Below are 19300 nucleotides of genomic sequence, written 5' to 3'. Positions count from 1 at the left end.
GGTGCTGCAGGTCACATTTCAATTGCTCATAATTAGTTTAGAAAATACACCCTACCCCCTAACTTTTAAAGCTCAGAAGACAGCTCACTGCCAAGCAGTTCTTAATCAAAAAATGTAGTGTTAAACACACTACTTGGCTCAGAAAATGCTCCCTTAGTTGTCTAAGAATGAGTTAAGTTTTTTTTTTTTTTTTCAAATACATTTTCATATTGAAACGGCATGATTTGTGCATGACCTACTTTTACTTATCTGGAAAAACACAAATATGAACCCGATGAAAGGAAGGGTTGTTTTCTGTGCGGCAGGATTAAAGTTATCTCACAGCTAAAGCTGGAATCCCTTCCTGGGATGGGAGTGTTGTCTTTGCTTTGAGAAGGGCCTTGACGGGTCACGCTGAAGAGGGTGGGTAAAGCCTCAGAGAGAATGAACAGAAGCCAGGCAATGGGGGAGGCAAAGATTCAGGTCAGAAAAAGAGGTGGGAGTTGTACGTGGCAGGGGTTGTATGTGGTGAGGCAGCACAGTGAAGGTTGCAGGGGCACCAGCCTGCATCCGGTAGAGCGTTCTAAGCAAGTCCATCCCACTGCACAGTGGGATAAAAGGCGTTACAAAGAATTTACATTTTTGAAATTAAAATCCTTCCTAAGTTTACCTTCATGCTGGAAGACATTAAGGATAGAGGACTCTGTTGGTGCTGGCACAGAATAGAGAGATCACAGAGGAGGCAAAGTAGAAGGGTGACCAGAAGTTTTGTGAAAGCAAAAATGGAAGCCAGAAAGTCCTTTGAAAAAGGAAGTGTTTGGTCAGAACAGCCTCCAGAGGAGGAAGATCTGAAGAGTGTCAGGTCCAGGAAAGCGTCAGCTACAGTACAGGTGGCCATTCTGGATGACTTAGTGAGGGCTGAGAACCAGCGAACAGGGCAGAACTTTGACAGGCTGCATCCCAAGGCAAGGGTCCAGGTAGCCTCAAGGCCCAAAAAGGCCGAAGCAGATTCACCCAACAACTTCTAGAAAGGCCTTGGCTATCCAACACTTGAAGTTAGCTCTGTGAGACCCATGTCAGACTTCTGACCTCTAGAACTGGAAGACATAGAACCTTATTTTAACCTATTAAGCTTGTAATAATTTATTAAATTGCAATGGAAAACTATTATGTCAAGTGTCCTGTTTGCACAAAATACAGGGGTTGCTGGGCTGTGGGCAGATCCCATAGTAGGGCCCTTGCTAACAATTGGGAAGTCACTATGCTCTGCCATTTTCTCAAGTGTTTTAGGGAAACCATTCAAAAACTCCTGTGGTGATTGTTTCTAACGTCTCAGGGATCACATGAAATGTCTGTTTTTGACAACACTGAGTCTGAAGTCATAGAATCCTGGAGTTGAATCTCACTGTAACCTCTTCCTGTCAGTGTGATCTGGGTAAGTCATTTAATCCCTTTAAGGCACAGATCTTCATCAGCAAAAGTGAGATTAAGATTTATGAAATTAAGCTATGTAAGTATATACCGGCACACATAAACATATGAAAACACATAGCTCTTAGTGCAGAGACCGGCACATATTAGTCATGTAACATGTTACTATTAACGCCTTCTAGATGCATGGGGGGATGCTATGCAAATTTGTGGCAATATTTAGTTCACATCGCTAACAAGAGCCTTTTCTCAAAGGTCTGTTTAGTCAGCCATCAGTGATAACCTAAGAGACATAAACTACAGCAGGTGTTAGATTCTGTTAGATATGAAGATGAGGGTCTTTTATAACTACTGTGTGCATCTGTGTGAGTTCATGTGTGCACTCAAGTGTGCAGGAGCATGTAAAGTCCAGGGGTTGACATCATGTCTTCCTCAATCTTCATCTAGCTTCTCTGAGGCATGGTCTATCCTTGAGCCCAGAGCTCTGCACTTGAGCTATGCTCACTAGCCAGCCAGTGAGCTTCAGGGATCCTCTTGTTTCTCCCTCCCTGACACGGGGTGCAGGTGTTTATGGCAGTGCCTGGCTTTTTACATGGGTACTGGGGTTCCCAATTGCAGTCTTCATGCTCACACATGAAGCGCATTACAGCTGAGCCACTGGCTGAGCCTCTCTATATAAGTATTAAGCACATACAAACGACCAGTTGGACATTTTGCCCAGAGGCCTTCAATTTCAACCTATTCTAATCTGCTTTAGAGACAGATGTACGGCTACATGGATAAACTATTTCAGTGGGTGGGCTGGCCTGTCCCCCTTCCTGCCACCCAGGGTCACCCATGCAGTACTCACGGGAGCAGTACTTCTTGTATGTTGTTCCAGATAGCCTTTCCCCCCATGATGATGGTCAGCTGTGTAGTCAGTTCAAGGAGGCAGCCCCCCGGGTCACACTGGTGTGTTACAAAGAGAACAACGTTTAGATTCCAGGTGTATTAACTTGCAAAGAAGCGCTGTATTAACATCTCTACTGGTTCTCTTGGCTAAAAATATCTCAGAAATACACAAGGAAGTCACTATTCATTAAGCAGCCGAGAGAAAGCAAGCAGCAGCTTCAGCTGTCAAGAGAGTAACATGTCTCTGTTTTTTCTCACCTCTTCGTTTCTGTATTTGCCCAGCCAGTACACCGGGTCCCCAGGATAGCCTACGAATTTGCCCTTGAAGAATGCAATGTAGAAGCACGAGGAGTAGTAGTTGACAAACTGGAACAGGAACATCTTCATGGTCAGGCTGTTCTCATAATCAGTCTGGGTCCTTGGGAGTTCTGCGGTCAGATCAACGACAAGAGAGACACTGAAATTCCGAACAGCTCTGAGACTCAAATCAAAGACCCTTGACACCCCAGATAACACACTGAAAGAAATCCGATTCACACTGTTTCAGTTTAATCTGATTTTCATTCCTTATTGTAGCCGCTGTGTTAATTCTGAGTTTATACATTGTTATGAGTTCTCTTCCCAAATAAACACAACATCTTCCATGGCAAGTAGCGTGCACACGCGCGCGCGCACACACACACACACACACACACACACACACACACACACACACTTCTCCTTAAAATGTATAAGTATATGTTATCAAATATTAGCAAGAACTGTTTTGGTCTAAAATCCCTCAGCTATCTTTGTTGTGGTGCCAGGGATCAAACCCTGGAGCTGTGCCATTGAGCAACACAGCCAACCCCTCAGAAAATCAGCTCTGAACTGCCCAGTGAAGATGGTCCTTTTGTCTTCCAGAATCCTAGGTTCTGCTGGAAACAGTAGGGCAGGAATAACTGGCTAGAGGCATTTGGGAAGCACAAAGGATTGTCCTCCTAGCTAGGAATCTCAGCCAGTCTGACCTCTGACCATCATTTTGAGAACGACCCAAATGCATGCAGGGTGTGGGAAGGCCCCAGCTGGAGCCATGAAGCAGCTGCCTGGGACGAGAGCCATCCAGAAGCGGCACTCATTACAGCAGGCAGCTCTGATGAGAACTGTATTAACAGAGACAGCATGGGGGATGGCACTGCACCCACCAGTGAGGCAGTTTGTTTTCTCTGTGACAGAGGCGTGCACTTGCAGCTGGAGCCTAGACCCTCTTCTGCTTGTTCGCAATAAAAAGACCATTTGCTTTCAGCAGCAGAACACAGAAGCTAATGTAACCGAACATATTCTTCACCCCGATGTGTTTACAGAGCTTGGACAGTGCTACCATCTTCAAACACAAAGATGCACATGGCTAACTGTCCATATGGGATAGAGCGATACGCTCGCATCCAACCGTTTCTACCCATTTTAACCCACAGGAATGAAAAACAGCTCAATGGTCTTCCGGGCAGAACCTCACCGAAGTTGGTGATCATGATGGCCACCTTCTCGTAGATTGTGTTGAGGATCATGATGATGATGAAGCTGATGATGGAGGCTGTGATGGATGTGGCCATCTGTGGGGTCAGGTACTTCTGGATCGGGTCTGTCCCGTTGGGGTTCTTGGGAAGCGTTGCAGAAAACACGATAAACACGGACAGCCTGTAGACGATGATCCCGATCACAGAGGCGATGATGAGCAGGATCTGAAACCGCCAGTGACGATGACGAGTCAGTCAGCGCTGCACCAGGGCTGGCCCCGTGCTTACGTGATGAAAGGGCAGGTGCCCCTTGTGGGAAACCTCACATATGTGCCACGAAAGAAGATGGGGTGGGGTGAGAAGAAACCTGAGAGCCAAAGAGTATCCATCTGAGGGGGATACTGTGGATGGTCACACTGTGTGTCAGTTGCTGTGTGTTCTATGTAATTGTCTTGTAAAACTAAGAGAGTGCCACTAAAGAATGCCTGTGTTAAAAGGAGCGTTGTCTTCAGATAGCACAAAGGTGGAGGGACCTTCTAGGTCAGTGGTTCTCAACCCGTGGGTTGTGACTCCTTTGGAGGCGAAGTGACCATTTCACAGGGATCACATAGCAGATATTCTGCATATCAGTTATTTATGTTACAATTCATAACAGAAGCAAAACTACAGTTATGAAGTAGTAATGAAATGATTTTATGGTTGGGGGTCACCACAACACGAGGAACTGTATTAAAGGGTCACAGCATCAGGAAGGCTGAGGACCGCTGTCCTAGGTAGGACTGTTCATGATCCCAGAAGCAATGAAAGTGTCCCTTGTACAACACTGATTGAGTCAGATGTGGAGTTTGCAGGGGTTTCTTCAGTTAATTCCTCCCGTCAGAGAGCTAGTCACTAAGAGTTCACAGGGGATGGCTTTGCCGTTACCATGGCATCAGCAGGGTCTGACTGGAGCACTGGCCAAGGTACCAGGTAGCTGGTACTGGCAGCAGGTCTCTGCTTTAAGGGCATCTCATGGTTTTCACATTCAGGAATTTCTTTTTGTTTGTTTGTTTGTTTTGTTTTTTGTTTTTTGAGACAGGGTTTCTCTGTGTAGTCCTGGCTGTCCTGGAACTCACTCTGTAGACCAGGCTGGCCTCGAACTCAGAAATCTGCCTGCCTCTGCCTCCCAAGTGCTGGGATTAAAGGCGTACTCCACCATTGCCCGGCCACATTCAGGAATTCCTGATCTGTCATTCACACCTGCCCCCACGAGCACTGCTCTACGGACCTGCTGTACTTCTGACTCCCACTTCCCAGGACGCCCGCTACAGAGCTTACATAGGATACAATTATACTTCCTCAGTAAACAGGTTTGCTTTCTCTGGCCAGTGTTAAGTGCATGTTAAAGGCCCTTTCCTTACTTGATACACAAACTTTAGACCAGTAGTTCTCAACCTGGGGGTCGTGACCCCCACAGGGGTCACATATTCAATATCCTACACATCAGATATTTACATTATAGTTCATAATAGTACCAAAATTATAGCTAGGAAGTAGCAACAAAATAAGTTTATGGTTCGGAGTCACCACAACACAAGGAACTGTATTAAAGAATCACAGTATCGGGAAGGCTGAGAGCCACTGATTTAGACACCGGAGAGACGGTTTTAAACTGTTTTTGCCTATGGTTTCTTTCTTGGACATACTTTAGAACCATGTCTGATTGCTTATGATGACAGCCAGGGTGGGGGTGGGGGGAGCTACAGAGAACAAGACCTCCAAAACCAAGCAAGGTACACCCTACGTCAACATATAGGGGAGAGGAGCTCCAGACTCCTCCATGTAAGCCCCAGCTCTGCCGCTGGCTGTGAATCCTGTACAGGTTAACGCCCAGGCTTTAGTCTCTCCATACAATGGTCAGAATACTTCTCTTAGGCCTAGGAATAGCACTGGGTAGTATTAACTATGATTATGGCAACCAAAGTGTTAAAAAGACGGTTTCTTCCTTGCTGTGCAATCTGCATATAGAGAAGGCATTGTATTTCCCTGTATTCTCACTCATTATCTCCTTTCCTCTTTCACAGTTAAGTCTTGTGAAATGAAAAGGATTGTGTGTGTGTGTGTGTGCACGTGTGCGCATGTGTAAATTAGCTATGGCTGAAAAAAAATTGTATTATGCTGATGGAAGAAGTCGGTGCATTTTTCCAAACAGGCCATTTAAACCTTTCTAATGATCCCCTCGCCCCCCCCCCCCAACACACAATTACTTTTATAATTATTCATCACAAGAACATCCTTGGAGCGCTCACTGCCAACCTCAACATTCTTTCACCGGTGGATTTTCTAATTAGTCTGCACTGTAGGCAGGGTTAGAAAGCTGAAAAAACACACAGGCTGAAAGAGTAAAAATTTGTTGTAGATTAAGTCGACGGGAGGGAAAAGCACGAGTGTCAGACAGAGACATCACCACCCCTGCTTCCCACTTGGCCTGCCCCGCCCTTGGCTTGGGTAACAGATTCTGGTACCTTCCAGAGCTACAACCTGCTAGGCCCCCACAACTGGCTGTGGGGTTTGCTTGGTCTTCGCGGAGCAAGGCACACTCACCCCTTAGATTTATATTTTTCTGACTCTAACGTATTTCAGATTAAGCTGTAGCGTGTGCTCACTGTGGAGAGCTCCACAGTGGACTGACATAGATTCCTTCCTTCTCTAGGAGAGAAGCTGCCTTTCTTCTGTAGGATCAATCTCTCCTAAACCCTCAGCCGGCAGGATACCCACTGAATATTATTTAAGTTGTAGTCACCAGCCCTCACCAAAATTATACCCCAGACCTGGAGTTGACTTTCAGGAACTGATAAACCCAACTTCTGTTTCACTATCATATACACTAAAGGAAAATTGGTTTTATTATTTCCGATTAAAAAAAGGACAAGAATCTTTTAATTATAAAAAGTAATATCAAGAAAATAGGTAAGAAAACTATGAAAATAAAAGGTGAGTTATTTCAGAACTATGCCTTATTTACACATTAAAAGCCACTTTTTGTGTCACCTGTATCTTTCCCTTGAACTCATCATAAACCTTAAGAGTTTTACACGTCATGGATATTTCATGAGTAAACTTGTGCAAGCATATACAGCCCTCTCCACTGTCTGGCTGAGTCTGAAGTAGGCCATTTTAGGCTGTGGTGTTCAAGTGTGTATAGGCCTATGTGTGTGCATGTGTGTTATAAAATGTGATAATGTCTGTGAAAATACTCTTGCCTCTCCATAACACCTGTCCCTTTCATGATAAGATCTTGCTATGTGGTCCAAGATGACTATGAACTAACTCTCCTGTCTTGGCTCTGTGAAGACTGGCATGACAGATCAGTGGCCACTTTGGACTTTGAGATGGTTCTTGATGAACAGTTTCTAAAAGCTAAATTAAGCTGCCACACACCAATCTTTCTGAGTCACCTGCTTTGTAGGAAAAATGGAGAAACAAAATCACCTAGCTAGAGAGGCTGGAGAGGCTGACATGGCGCCCCCAAGAGGCAGAGAGTAGAGTCTCACAATGAGCAATTTCACCTCCACCCCGCCTCCCGGCTCAGGATGTCTTCCTATATGGGCCACTGTGTTTTCCTTGGTTGGTGCATATGTGTTCTGTCACCAGCTACTGAGCTCCTGCAGCTGTGTGGACTCTGTCCTAAGGTATCAGTCCTGTGTCGCATTCGTGTGTTTATATTTCTTCCGCTATTTTGTTTAAATTCAGTGTGTCAAACTCTGACTTTTCTCTGAAATGTCTTCCGCTGCTAGTGGAGTTTAGGCCTAGAAAGTACATTCACTCATTTTTATTTCTAATTTATGGCTTACAGTTTAAAAGGTATTTTGTCATTTGTTACAACGTGTGGTCCAAAGTCTGACCATGGCCTTCCTTTCCCCAGCAACCAGCAACATTTCCACTGTGCATTAACTCAGTCAGAATCTACAACTCTCCACTTCTGATGCATTAACGCTCTGCCTCAGAGCCTGGATCCAGCTGCCATGTCACATTCTTTAATCTCTTTATTCCTAAGCCAAAGCTGTCATTAAATTGTACTACTAATATTTTTGTTTGTTTTTTGAGATAGAGTTTCTCTTTGTATAGTCCTAGTTGTCCTGGAACTTGCTCTGTAGACCAGGCTGGCCTTGAACTTACAGTACTGGGATTAAAGGTGTACACCACCACCGCTTAGCTAATGTTTTTATTAATAACAAACAGAACAAGTTTGTAAAGTCTGGTGGTCTTAGCAATTTTTTGCTTCATTTAAAATCTGTTTTTAAAATTTCTTTTCCTTTCTGTAGTTTTTATGCCTTTTTTGGCATATCTTTTTGTTATGGGAAGTTCTAACATTTAAATCTTTTAGTAGTTACCGTTGCAACTACTTAAAGTTCTTACTGCCTCCTACATGCCTCTTCAGTAATGGCTGGAAACCCCTGACCTGCTGACAGGAACAGAGTGGAAGGAACAGAAGATCCACATTGGATAATGGAGAAGGTTCCCTGACCTGCAATACTCCATGAAGCCACCAGGGAGCGCTCCAGAGCCCCATCTCTTTCTCTGATATCATGTAACAACCACACCTCTCCATATGAGACCATGTAGGCACCATACCTGGCTGGCACTTCCCTCAATATTTCAAAAGAGATACTGAAAACCTTGTCGTGTAATACAAAATTAAACAGTTACTCAAAAACATAGGCTTGAGACATTTTCTTACCCAGAAGAAGACAGCACTAGCACACAGGGTGATCCGGATACACTTCCCACAGGTAGTGAATGGGATACGTTCTTCCTCCTGGTGAATAGAAATGGCTGGTCAAGGGGGCAACACCGACAGAGCTGCTATCTCTGCATGTGTCAACAGATCTTACACTTAAAAACAAACTCTAGCTTGCTAGCATACTGTTCTAACACATAGTTAGTTAATGATCTCAGACAGACACAGAGGCCATGTTCAGTGTTGCTTTGTTTTGGTGTTGTACACTGAACACAGGCCCTTTACTCACCTGACGAATGCTCTCAGCTATCAGATCCGTGGGTTTTGGTCAAGTTTTACATACTAACGTAGTACAATAATGAATTTCTGGAGAGTTTCCATCTTATAATTTACCAAGAGAGGAAGACAAGACTCTTCCTGACTTCCTTGGAAGAATAGCCAGACTGTAGCACCAGGTGTGAGCCTTAGCTGGCCCTCACTCTGTGCCAGGTATTCTCCTAAGTGACCTTTGACCTTTAGACACCCCCCTCCATCCCAATCAACCCTTGACAGAGCAACACTGAAACTCCATCACTTCCATTTCATAGAGAGGGAACGAAGGCACAGATCCAGGATCAGTCACCCCATAAGCTGCTGGGTTAGGATCTGAGCATAAGCCTGCAGTGCCAGAAACACAGCACTCTGCTCTCTAAGCCAGAAGGATGCACAAGGCAACGAAGGAGAAGCGAGGAATAAAGAACAGTGAGATTTCATTCGGAAATTTTTAGCAAACAGCATTTCACTGGGGGTTTAGTTCATTAGCTGACCATTTAAAACGGCCAGACCATCTCCCCTCTGGTTCTCTGGAGGCTTCGTCATTGCCTGAGTTATGGGTTTCATACTGGAATATCTACTCTGAGGTACTGCCCTGTCCTCTCTTGCAAAGAGCAGTCATTATTCAGAATGGGGGCTCCCTGTATCCCAAGAGACAAATGCTACCTGCTATGCTATTTATAAAATGAGAATGCTTAAGTACTCCCCACCCCTCACAGCACCCACATTCTGAAAATCTGGGGATGCTAACTAAGAAAAACTACAGTTGGGGACCTTTCAGACACTTGGTAAAAGGATTTTCCTCCCAGGAGCAGTAGCTTCTATTCAAAACCTTCTGTGGGAGCAGATTCCCACCCTGGTGACTAAGAACAGCTCAGAATTCCCTGTGTTGACAGAAATAGTGCAAATACCCAGAAATCACCTGTTGGGGGTTTGAGGATATAGAGGGAGATATGTTTTTTTGGCAGCAGTAGTTATGATAGACTCTTCCAGTGTCAGATGCCTCACACAGTGCTGGCACACAGTAGGACAATATCCATTCCTGTCCTTCAACCCCTTCTGACTTTAATAAGAGTTACAGTATTTTCTGTGTACAGCCTAATCAGAAGGTGGGCCAGAGACTGAGTCTGAGCACAAGACAGAGAGCTAAGCTAGCACAGGATGAAAACTGACTGCAAGGAAGCTGCCTGTGACAACTGAGACTGATCTGTACATCCAAAGTAGCTTCCTTAAACAACTCTGCCATTCTCGCTTTCTAAAATACACTGTTACTGTAAAAGAGGGGCCACAATGGTCATCCGTGTACACTGTCCTAAGCAGTGTCAGACACGTCTGGGTACTCAGCACCTCAGAGGTGCCACAGTGGGCTCAGGCACCTGCACTGTTCAAGCCCCAAGATGGCCTGGTGGGTCATGCTGTGAACCACTGCAGGGAGAGCACTGCACTGCATCACCTTGCTGAGACCCTGCAGGGAGAGCACTGTACTGCATCAACTTGCTGTGAACCACTGCAGGGAGAGCACTGTACTGCATCACCTTGCTGAGACCCTGCAGGGAGAGCACTGCACTGTATCACTATGCTGAGAAACTGCAGGGAGAGCACTGTGCTGCATCACCTTGCTGAGACCCTGCAGGGAGAGCACTGCACTGCAGCACCTTGCTGAGACCCTGCAGGGAGAGCACTGCACTGCAGCACCTTGCTGAGACCCTGCAGGGAGAGCACTGCACTGCATCACTATGCTGAGAACCTGCAGGGAGAGCACTGCACTGCAGCACCTTGCTGAGAACCTGCAGGAGAGCACTGCACTGCAGCACCTTGCTGAGACCCTACAGGGAGAGCACTGCACTGCATCACTATGCTGACAACCTGCAGGAGAGCACTGCACTGCAGCACCTTGCTGAGAACCTGCAGGGAGAGCACTGCACTGCATCACTATGCTGAGAACCTGCAGGAGAGCACTGCACTGCAGCAGCACAGACACATACCTGAGTGATCTCATTTATTACCACGTGATTGCACTGGGCCTCGTACTCTGGCCGGGCCTGTTCCTCTTGCTGCAGCTCAACAGTGTCCCATTCATACTCAAGCTCCGCCTGGCGCCGCTTCCAAAACTCCAGAAACAATGTAACTGACAGGAGAGAAGAGGACAGTGAGGCTCTTTAAGATTGGTGACTCCACGCTGGGAATTATCACTCCTCTTTGTGGTGAGTGCAATCTATTTATAGGAGATGCTAACATTTAAAAGGCAGGAAGTACTTTTTTTCTTTAAATGAAAATGTTGGTAATTTACAAACACTGTAAAACATGAGGGTCTAAGGTGGGCAACGGTGATGGTCAGAAGGCAAGTGTGTATGTCAGACACAAAGCTTGCAACCCACGCTTCACCAACTGAACACATGAGTAATTCCCTACTCAAGGGCAGTCCATGGTTCAGCCTTTCCTCCTGTCCTCCAGACTCCTCTTCTTCCCTTCCTCTGGGACTGGGGTAGGAAAAACACTCTAGTGCCCTCAAAATAAGCTAAAACAACATTTTTACACAGAAAACCAATCTCTCAATTTTGTACAAATATGAAGCAATTAGGCATCTTTATTTTTTATAATCTAGAACTCAAAAAAAAAAAAAAAGCTAAAAATATCAAATGTTAATTGAAAATATGGCTTCCAGGTCAGTTTCTAGGTCAGGCTCTTTTAATTAGTACACTGTCTCTAGCCCTTCTTACATAAAAATTCTGACATTACTACAGTTCTGTTCAAAGTTACTGTTCAAGTGTCCACTACATGCTGAGAACAAGAAAGAGAAAAAGGGAGTCCAAGATGCATGGGGATGAAAGGCACAGCAGAGCAAGAAAGAACAGACTGTGTTGGGCAGGACCAACAAATCAGTGGTTCTCAACCTGGGGGCTCTCAACCCCTGCAGGGGTCATATATCAGATATCCTAAATATCAGATATTTACATTATGATTCATAACAGTGGCAAAATTATGGCTATGAAGTAGCAACAAGATAATTTTATGGTATAAGAAACTATATACATAAAAGGGCCTCAACATCAGGAAGGTTGAGAACACTACAATAGACTTCCAGACCTCAGGGACAGACTTCCAAAGGAGGATGGTCATGCAAGTTCTTGGGATGACTGGCATGATCAGGTCAGGGAGGAAGGTGGCAGGTGAAAAGTTTATCTTCCTCATGGAGTTGCCCATGTCAAGGAGGCTAGGCCACCGGGTGCTTTCCAGCCAGGCTCTGACTGCAGGGTTAAGATGAGGAAGACGGGCCAGCCAAGTGACAGACCTGCAGGAGGGTGCCTAACAAAGAATATATAGAAAGGGGCTAGGAATTTAACAAAGGTTGGGAGGGGCACTCACTGGAGGTACTCTTGCGTGGACATATGGAAACACCAGATAAGGATGCTTGTGTGAAGGATGTGGAGGCAGACAGGATGGATAGAAGGTGTAATGAAGAGGCCAGAAGAGGTCAAGAATGCAGGTGAGGCTTCTGGTTTGAGCAGAGGACTTGATTCTATTGTAGTGTAGGAGCACATTGGAGGAAGACATTGGGTTTGTCTGTGTGTTGGATGAGATGATTCCCCAGGCTCATATATTTGAATACTTGTTTCCTGCTTGGTGGAACTCTTTGGAAAGGATTAGAAGGTGTGGCTTTATAAGAGGAGGTGTGTCACCAGAGCAAGCTTTGGTGCTTCAAAGGCCAATGCCATTCCCAGTAAGCTCTACTTCTCTTTCTCTGCTATTTGGGTATCAAGTAAGCTCACAGCTGCTCCTCCAGCCAACATGCCTACTGCTTGCTGTAAAGATGCCTCTCCACGATCGACCTTAACCCTCTGAAACAGCGAGTGCAAGTAAACACTTTTATAAGTTGCCTTGGTCATGGTGTTTTATCACAGTAAAGTAATTAGGACAGTCAATGATAATAGGTACCTATGGGCAGGTGTCTAGTATAGAGGACTGGGAAGACAAAGCCAAGTTACAAGTCCTCAGTGTTGACTTGGAGTGGAGGGAGAGCTAAATGAGGTGTGACCCGTGGCAGTTCTCACCTGGGCTGCACATAAGAGGCAATTAAGGAGGGGGAGCCTTAAAACAGTCCTGAGCACAGGCACCAGCCCTGAGTGTCTTTCTGGCTTAACAGGTCTGGAAGGAGGGATGCTGCCTGAGCACAGGTGTTTGTTGTTATTTTTTGTTGTCTTCCAATCAGCAGTCAGGGTTGGGAGTTGGTCCTGCAGGGCAGAGTGGGAAGCTTGAAGCTTGGCGGAAAGGCTGGGATGCTGGAGAAGGGGCGTGGACCCAACACTTTCCAAGGGCGAAGACGAGGGAAAGGTTCAAGCACCCAGTTCCCAGTCTTGCTTGTGTTGACCTCTTCACCACGTTAGTTATGGTAGAAATGGACGGGGGGTTAGAATCAGTTTACCCATCGAGGGAAGAATGCTGGTTTCACTGAGAAAATATTCAGGCCTTCAGTGTCTTTGAACTTGCCTAAGGGAAGATGAGGTAACTGCTTGTCACTGGATAAACACCTCCAGGACACTGGGCTGTTGTGTGGAGCAAGCTGTGACAACCCACAGGAGCTATGCTAGCCTCAAGTGGTAGACACTTCCTGAGAACCCTGTCAGAGAGTATGAGAGTCAACCCTCTCAGGCTGACTATGGAACTAAAGCTCCACACAGCTCGAAGGCCTGCTTTAACTTACCCAAAAGCATTCTGCTAAGCATGCCCCACTCCAGAAGTTGACTCCACTCTGTCTGGTAAGTCTGAGGGCATTCTAGTCAAGCGTGCTCTCTCACAAACAGTACTTCATTTCCCCCATCACCCCCCTTCTCTTCAACACATGCAACATGCATGTAAGCCTGATCTAGACTTGCTTCTAGGCTTATGGTCTGCCATGCCTACAATGTCGCTGTCATGGGGGGCAGGAATGTCTTGTTCACAGATACACAACTACAGCTTAACAAATGCACTGATTAAATGCATTGAAGAAAATGTGCCAGAAACTGGGTACCCTCCAACCTTGGCTTGAGGAACCAATCATCTTTGAGTTCCAAGCTAACCCCGCCCCACTCTCTGCTACGTCAATCAACCTGGGTCACTGCTTTGTTTCATTGAGTTTTGTGTTTTGTTTGCTTCTCTCCCCAATCTATAAATCTCTATTCTAATTTAATAATTAATTAATTTATTTCTGCCTACTAATTGGGGGCTTCTCCTTTTACTTTCCCAAGGCCTCAAGGTACTTTAAATTACTTATTTGCAGCCTCTCTTATATTTTTAATGTATGTGCTTATAACTATAAATGTCCAGACAACCATTTTTATTGTACTGAAGAGGTTTTGAAAGACTGTGTTTTAATTTTCATTTGAGTCTCTGAACTTTTTTGAGTTGTTTCTGGATTTCTTCAATGACTCATTTATTCATCAACCAAAAGTGTGTTGTTTGATTTTCAAGAGTCTATCTTTTCATTTTTTTTTTAAATTTATTTTCACTATTTTTAAAACTGTGCATGCAGGTAGACAGCTGTGGAGGCCCGAGGTGTTGGATCTTCTGGAGCTGGATTTACAAGTAGCTGTGAGTGTCCTAAAATCAGGGATGGGAACTCTGCAGAGACCCTCTGTGAGAACGGGAACTTAACTGCTGAGCCTTTGCTCCAGCCTCCCATGGTTTTTACAGTTATTCCAATCTTCTTAGATTAGTGGAGACTTGCTTTGTGTCCTAGAATAGGATCTATCTTGGAGAAAGTTCCATGGGTGCTGAGAGAAGGTATTTCTTTACCCATCCCCACTTTTCTGAGCCCTAAACAAAACAAACACATCAAAATAAAATGAAGTCAATGAAATCAAACACCTCTGTCTCTTCCTAAAAACCTTGCTGCAAATTTCTTAACATACATTTTTGTTGTGGTTTTGTTTTTCTGAGACAGGGTGTAACCCTGGCTGTCCTCAAAATCTCTATGTGGGCCCAAACCTCACAGAAGCCCACCTGCCTCTGCCTCCCAAGTGTTGGGATTAAAGGTGCAGGCCACCATGTGTGGCTTACACTGTATCTGTCACCAGCTGAAGCCTGAGAAAAGCCAAGCTTTCTGCAGAGCTCTTATTTTGTGCTTGTCGCTTCTGTCTGTGTGGCCATGGGCCACATATTCTTTTTCTCACTTTTAAAATCATGACATGCACACAGAATCTATGAAACAACTCTACCAGTGGAAGAGGATTCATGAAAATAACTTTTCTCTCAAAAAGCAACATGAACAATTCTAACCAACACCTAAGGAGAAAGAAGCAGCTGCCTAACCTTACTCCCTGACATGAAGGGTAGGAAACTGCTTACTTCTTGGGCAGTTCACCCTTGGAAGTGACTGGATTTGAAGTGGGCAAGTGGCCAGGTAGAAAATACAGAGTTGTTAGATTCTCAACTTTGAAGGCAAGCCCCAGGGGTTATAAGCATGGAGGGGAACACTTCACTTGTATTCACAGCCAAGGTCTCTATGGATGCAGTTGGCCAGTGTTTTGCTGTATTCCTGGGAATTATCAGTGTTACTCATATTCACTGTGTCCCAAATGGGAGGGAGAGCTCTGTGTCTCTGTAGTACAACAAGCTGGGCTCGCTGGCTAACACTGTACTTCAGTACCCAGGCAAACCACACACCAGGAGGCTCTAGGCCAGGGGTTCCAACCTGTAGGTTATAATCCTTTAGGGGCGGAGCGACACTTTCACAGGGGTTGCGTATCAGATATCCACATTACGATTCCTAACAGTAGTAAAATTACAGTTATAAAGTAGCAATTAAATCATGTTATGGTTGAGGGCCACCACAACATAAGAAACTGTATTACAGGGTTTCAGCATTAGAAAGGTTGAGAACCACTGCTCTGGTCAGCTAGATGCAGCTGAAACTCTGCCAGTGCCCACCAACATAAGAGATGAGGGGGTGTTACATAGATCTTACGTTAATTATGATCTAAAGAAAATATGTATCGGATAAAAATGCCCAGACACAAAAATAAACTGTTGAGAGCAGTATAGTGTTACATTCTGTAACGTAAAAGGGCAAGACATAAACTCTGATAGGTGGAAGTGTTCAGACCCTGCAACGTGTCTGAGATGTCTAAAAGCTCTTCTGATGTTGTTACTTACAAGGTAAATTAGCTTTCTCACCCCATTCCACCTTTCCAACCAGGACTCTCTTGCACTGGGGCACTAGAAATGACTTTTAAATGCTCATTAACCATGGCTATACGTCCCTGAAATGAAGACAGAAGAGGGAACATCTCAGTCCCGGGACTAGCACATACAGCCAGTTTTGTGATTTCCAAGTTCAGGTCACTGGACTTTCTGATTCCTTAGATCTTCTGGATCCAGGAAGCTGATAGTTTCCCAGAAATCACCATATCTTATTTAAAAATTTCCCTTAAATGTGATCATTGGGAGATGGTATTGTGTGACCACGTGTCTAAGCCAGGTAGAGTCAGGGAAGGGGAACTGAGGTTGGGATATGTTCAGAATCTTTGTTTTAACCACAGCTTGTGCTTAAGATGCCATAAATCCCAAATCTCCCAGGATGGTGTAGTCTAAATGGGGGCTATTTCTAAGTATGTATGTGATTAGTACTATATAGGATTATAGAAGTTTTCCCACCCTCAACGTTTACTGATTCTAGAGAACTGAGAATTAGTCAGTGCCAGATATACTGTGCAGGGGGAGATGCCACAGGGCTGGCAGTGGTTAGCAATGACTTCAGAGCCTCCCGCAGCCTCAACTCTGCAATTTCAGACTTTCTGTAATGAGGTTCACAGCAGTGGTCCTCGGAAGGCAGAGGTAATGAGGAAACCGCTGTAAAGCACTTAGAGAGCTCGTCAGACACACATCCTTAAAGATGTACATACGACTCTATAAGCAATGCAGAGACGCCTTCTGCATCCTAAAGTCACCCAGGATTGACAGGCAGCTTGATGCATGATGGTTCTACACCCGGGGTGCAGGTAAGGATCAGAGAGAGGAAACTTAGGACATTTGAGCATTGTCCCTCCTGCACCAAAATTAGTATTTTCCCCCTTTACTTAAAATGTCTCTGTTAGAGTTGTACAGATAACAAGCTGTGGCTCACACAACATCACGAGCGCCGACCTATGTGCTCAACTCCCTGGCTACTACGGGAGGAAGATGATGTGTTTACAACAGTGGAGGACCACACAGAGGATCCCAATACATGAATGTGACCCAGAGCCTCACTCACGCTAGGCAAACTAGGCACGCGCCCTACCACTGAGCTGCACCCCCGCCTGCTCTATGCTTCTGTGCCAAGTATCTCCTAGTGTGTAGTTTCCAATAAAACATGCTAAGTGTCTGAATGACAGGGCCTCTTACTGGCTATGTGTGGCCACCATAGATTTTGCTGGCCTGGAACAGTATCCATGGGTCTCTCCTCTTCTCTCTCTCTCTCTCTCTCTCTCTCTCTCTCTCTCTCTCTCTCTGTCTCTCAGAGGTTGGCTTGCTTATTTATTTATTTATTTATTTATTTATTTATTTATTTACTTATTGTTTTTTTTTGAGACAGGGTTTCTCTGTGTAGCTCTGGCTATCTTGGATGTCTTGGAACTCACTCTGTACACCATGCTGGCCTTGAAGTCAGACAACTCAGAGATCCACCTGTCTTTGCCTCCCGAGTGCTGAGTTTAAAGGCATGGACCACCACCACTCTGTAGAAGTTAACTCTACTTCTTCTTCCCATGATCCCAGAAATAAAGACTCAGACTCAAAAGATATATACAAATACCTTGGCCATATAGCTAGGCTCTGCTGTGACTAGATCATAACTAAAATAACCTAATTAATTTAACCTACATTCTGCCACGTGGCTGGTTACCTGCATCTATGTGCTTAGGTACCCTGCATCCGTCTTGACACATCTTCCCAGGCAGATCTGCCTGCTCTATCCCAGAATTCTTTCTGCTTCCTGGATGTCCCATCTTCTATTTCCTGTCTATGCCACAGGTGATCAGATTTATTATGGACTAGTTCCACATTCATATAGACATAAGATATTCTTTCTTTACCACCTAGCACATGGGTATTTCTTAAGGGTACAATGTACCATTGGTGGCCCTTCATAGGTACAACCACCACCTGCCCTGCAAGGACCATCAACCCCCACTTCTGTGTGCACACACTAATGACTTGCCTTTCAGGCCGAGAGGCATGGTTCTGTTCATCCCCTACATTTTCCTATGACCTGACATTGCTGATCTCAATGCATACAACACAACTGGAAATGAAACACATGCATCCTTGAAGATAGGAGATTTCCTTCTATATTAAGAGTATTTACACCAATCAAACACTCCGAAGTCTCACTGACACTACCCAGATTCAAAAGGATGAATGGCATCCAGTTTCTGCATGGAACGTACACACTAAGACCACATCTTTTCTATTTATTACAGAGAACTGGCTATTATTACCACAGTGAAATATACTTAAAAACTTTCCGATCCTACAGAAGTATAAAAAGAAGCAAGCTTAGGGACAATCTCCTGCTCCTTCCCACTGCCCCTACAGGCCAAATCCCAACTGTAGGCATTGCTGTAGTATAAGGATAAGCATTCCTGGTCTACCAACATGGAATCTGGAAACATTCTAAGTGCTGACTTATACTAACACTGTGATTTTTGGAATATTGTAGATTTTGTATTTGGGGGTTAAAGATGTTCCTGTCATTGTCTATGCAGGGGAAGGGGGTAGAAGCAGGGAGAGGAGGAGGACAAAGAGAAGACGATGATTCTGAGTTCTGAAACACTTCTGGTCCTGAGCATTTGGGATAATGGATACCAAAACAGTGATGGCTTCCACTGACTCACACTCCTGGGTCGTCTTCCCCACTCCATCCCCTCATGACTCAGGCTCGGATGCCTGACTTGCTGCAGCTGCCAGGACATTAGCAAACAGTGCAACCACAGTTGCTGCTCAATGTTGCTGCTGCATTTGTGGGTACACTTTGCCTAGCAAGTGGGTACCGAGGGCAGTCATGCCATGACTTTTATAAGGTAACCAATTGCTTTCTGATTGGATCTGGGGGTCAGCTCCACAGGACAGAAGTCAGGCCTGGTACTAAAAACTGAGCCAAGAACCCATGGCTGAGGAGGTCATAGGCCCTAAGGTGATACCTACAGTTGTGACTTTCCTAAATGGTTAGGCAGTCAAGCTGTCTTCTAAGCATTTAATTTAAACCCATGGTTCTAGGATGCTCTCAATGGCAGTAAAAAAGCTTCTCCTTGTGCTGAGAATAAGTAACCATGAATGCCCAGTCCTAAATGGGACATCTCTTATCAGACCCCTGCCAAGGTTCAGGTAACATTGTAAAGGAGGAGGGGGAGGATGAGGAGGAGGGAGAGAAAAGGAGGAGGAGGAGACAGGAGGGAGAGGAGAAGGGGAGGAGGAGGGGGAGGCGAAGGAGAAAGAGGAGGAGGAATTTAAC

The 19300-nt window shown here is 45.1% G+C and overlaps 1 protein-coding gene across 2 annotated transcripts in view; it reads right to left on the bottom strand.

Annotated features, from left to right (window-relative positions):
* The window catches only part of Ano6 (anoctamin 6), a 175736-nt gene that overhangs the window by 21262 nt on the left and 135174 nt on the right, over nucleotides 1-19300 (bottom strand). For both annotated transcript variants that reach the window (XM_034516714.2, XM_034516713.2), the window contains 5 exons: nucleotides 10815-10957; nucleotides 8518-8595; nucleotides 3797-4022; nucleotides 2560-2729; nucleotides 2261-2358 (listed from right to left, as the gene is read on the bottom strand). In XM_034516714.2, the coding sequence (XP_034372605.1) occupies nucleotides 2261-2358; nucleotides 2560-2729; nucleotides 3797-4022; nucleotides 8518-8595; nucleotides 10815-10957 (715 nt within the window). The remainder of the gene's footprint in view (nucleotides 1-2260; nucleotides 2359-2559; nucleotides 2730-3796; nucleotides 4023-8517; nucleotides 8596-10814; nucleotides 10958-19300) is intronic.

Source organism: Arvicanthis niloticus, chromosome 13 (assembly GCF_011762505.2).
Source record: "Arvicanthis niloticus isolate mArvNil1 chromosome 13, mArvNil1.pat.X, whole genome shotgun sequence".
Classification (NCBI taxonomy): Eukaryota; Metazoa; Chordata; class Mammalia; order Rodentia; family Muridae; genus Arvicanthis; species Arvicanthis niloticus.
Note: the sequence above shows the minus strand (reverse complement) of the source record. Positions and strands in the feature narration are given on the sequence as shown.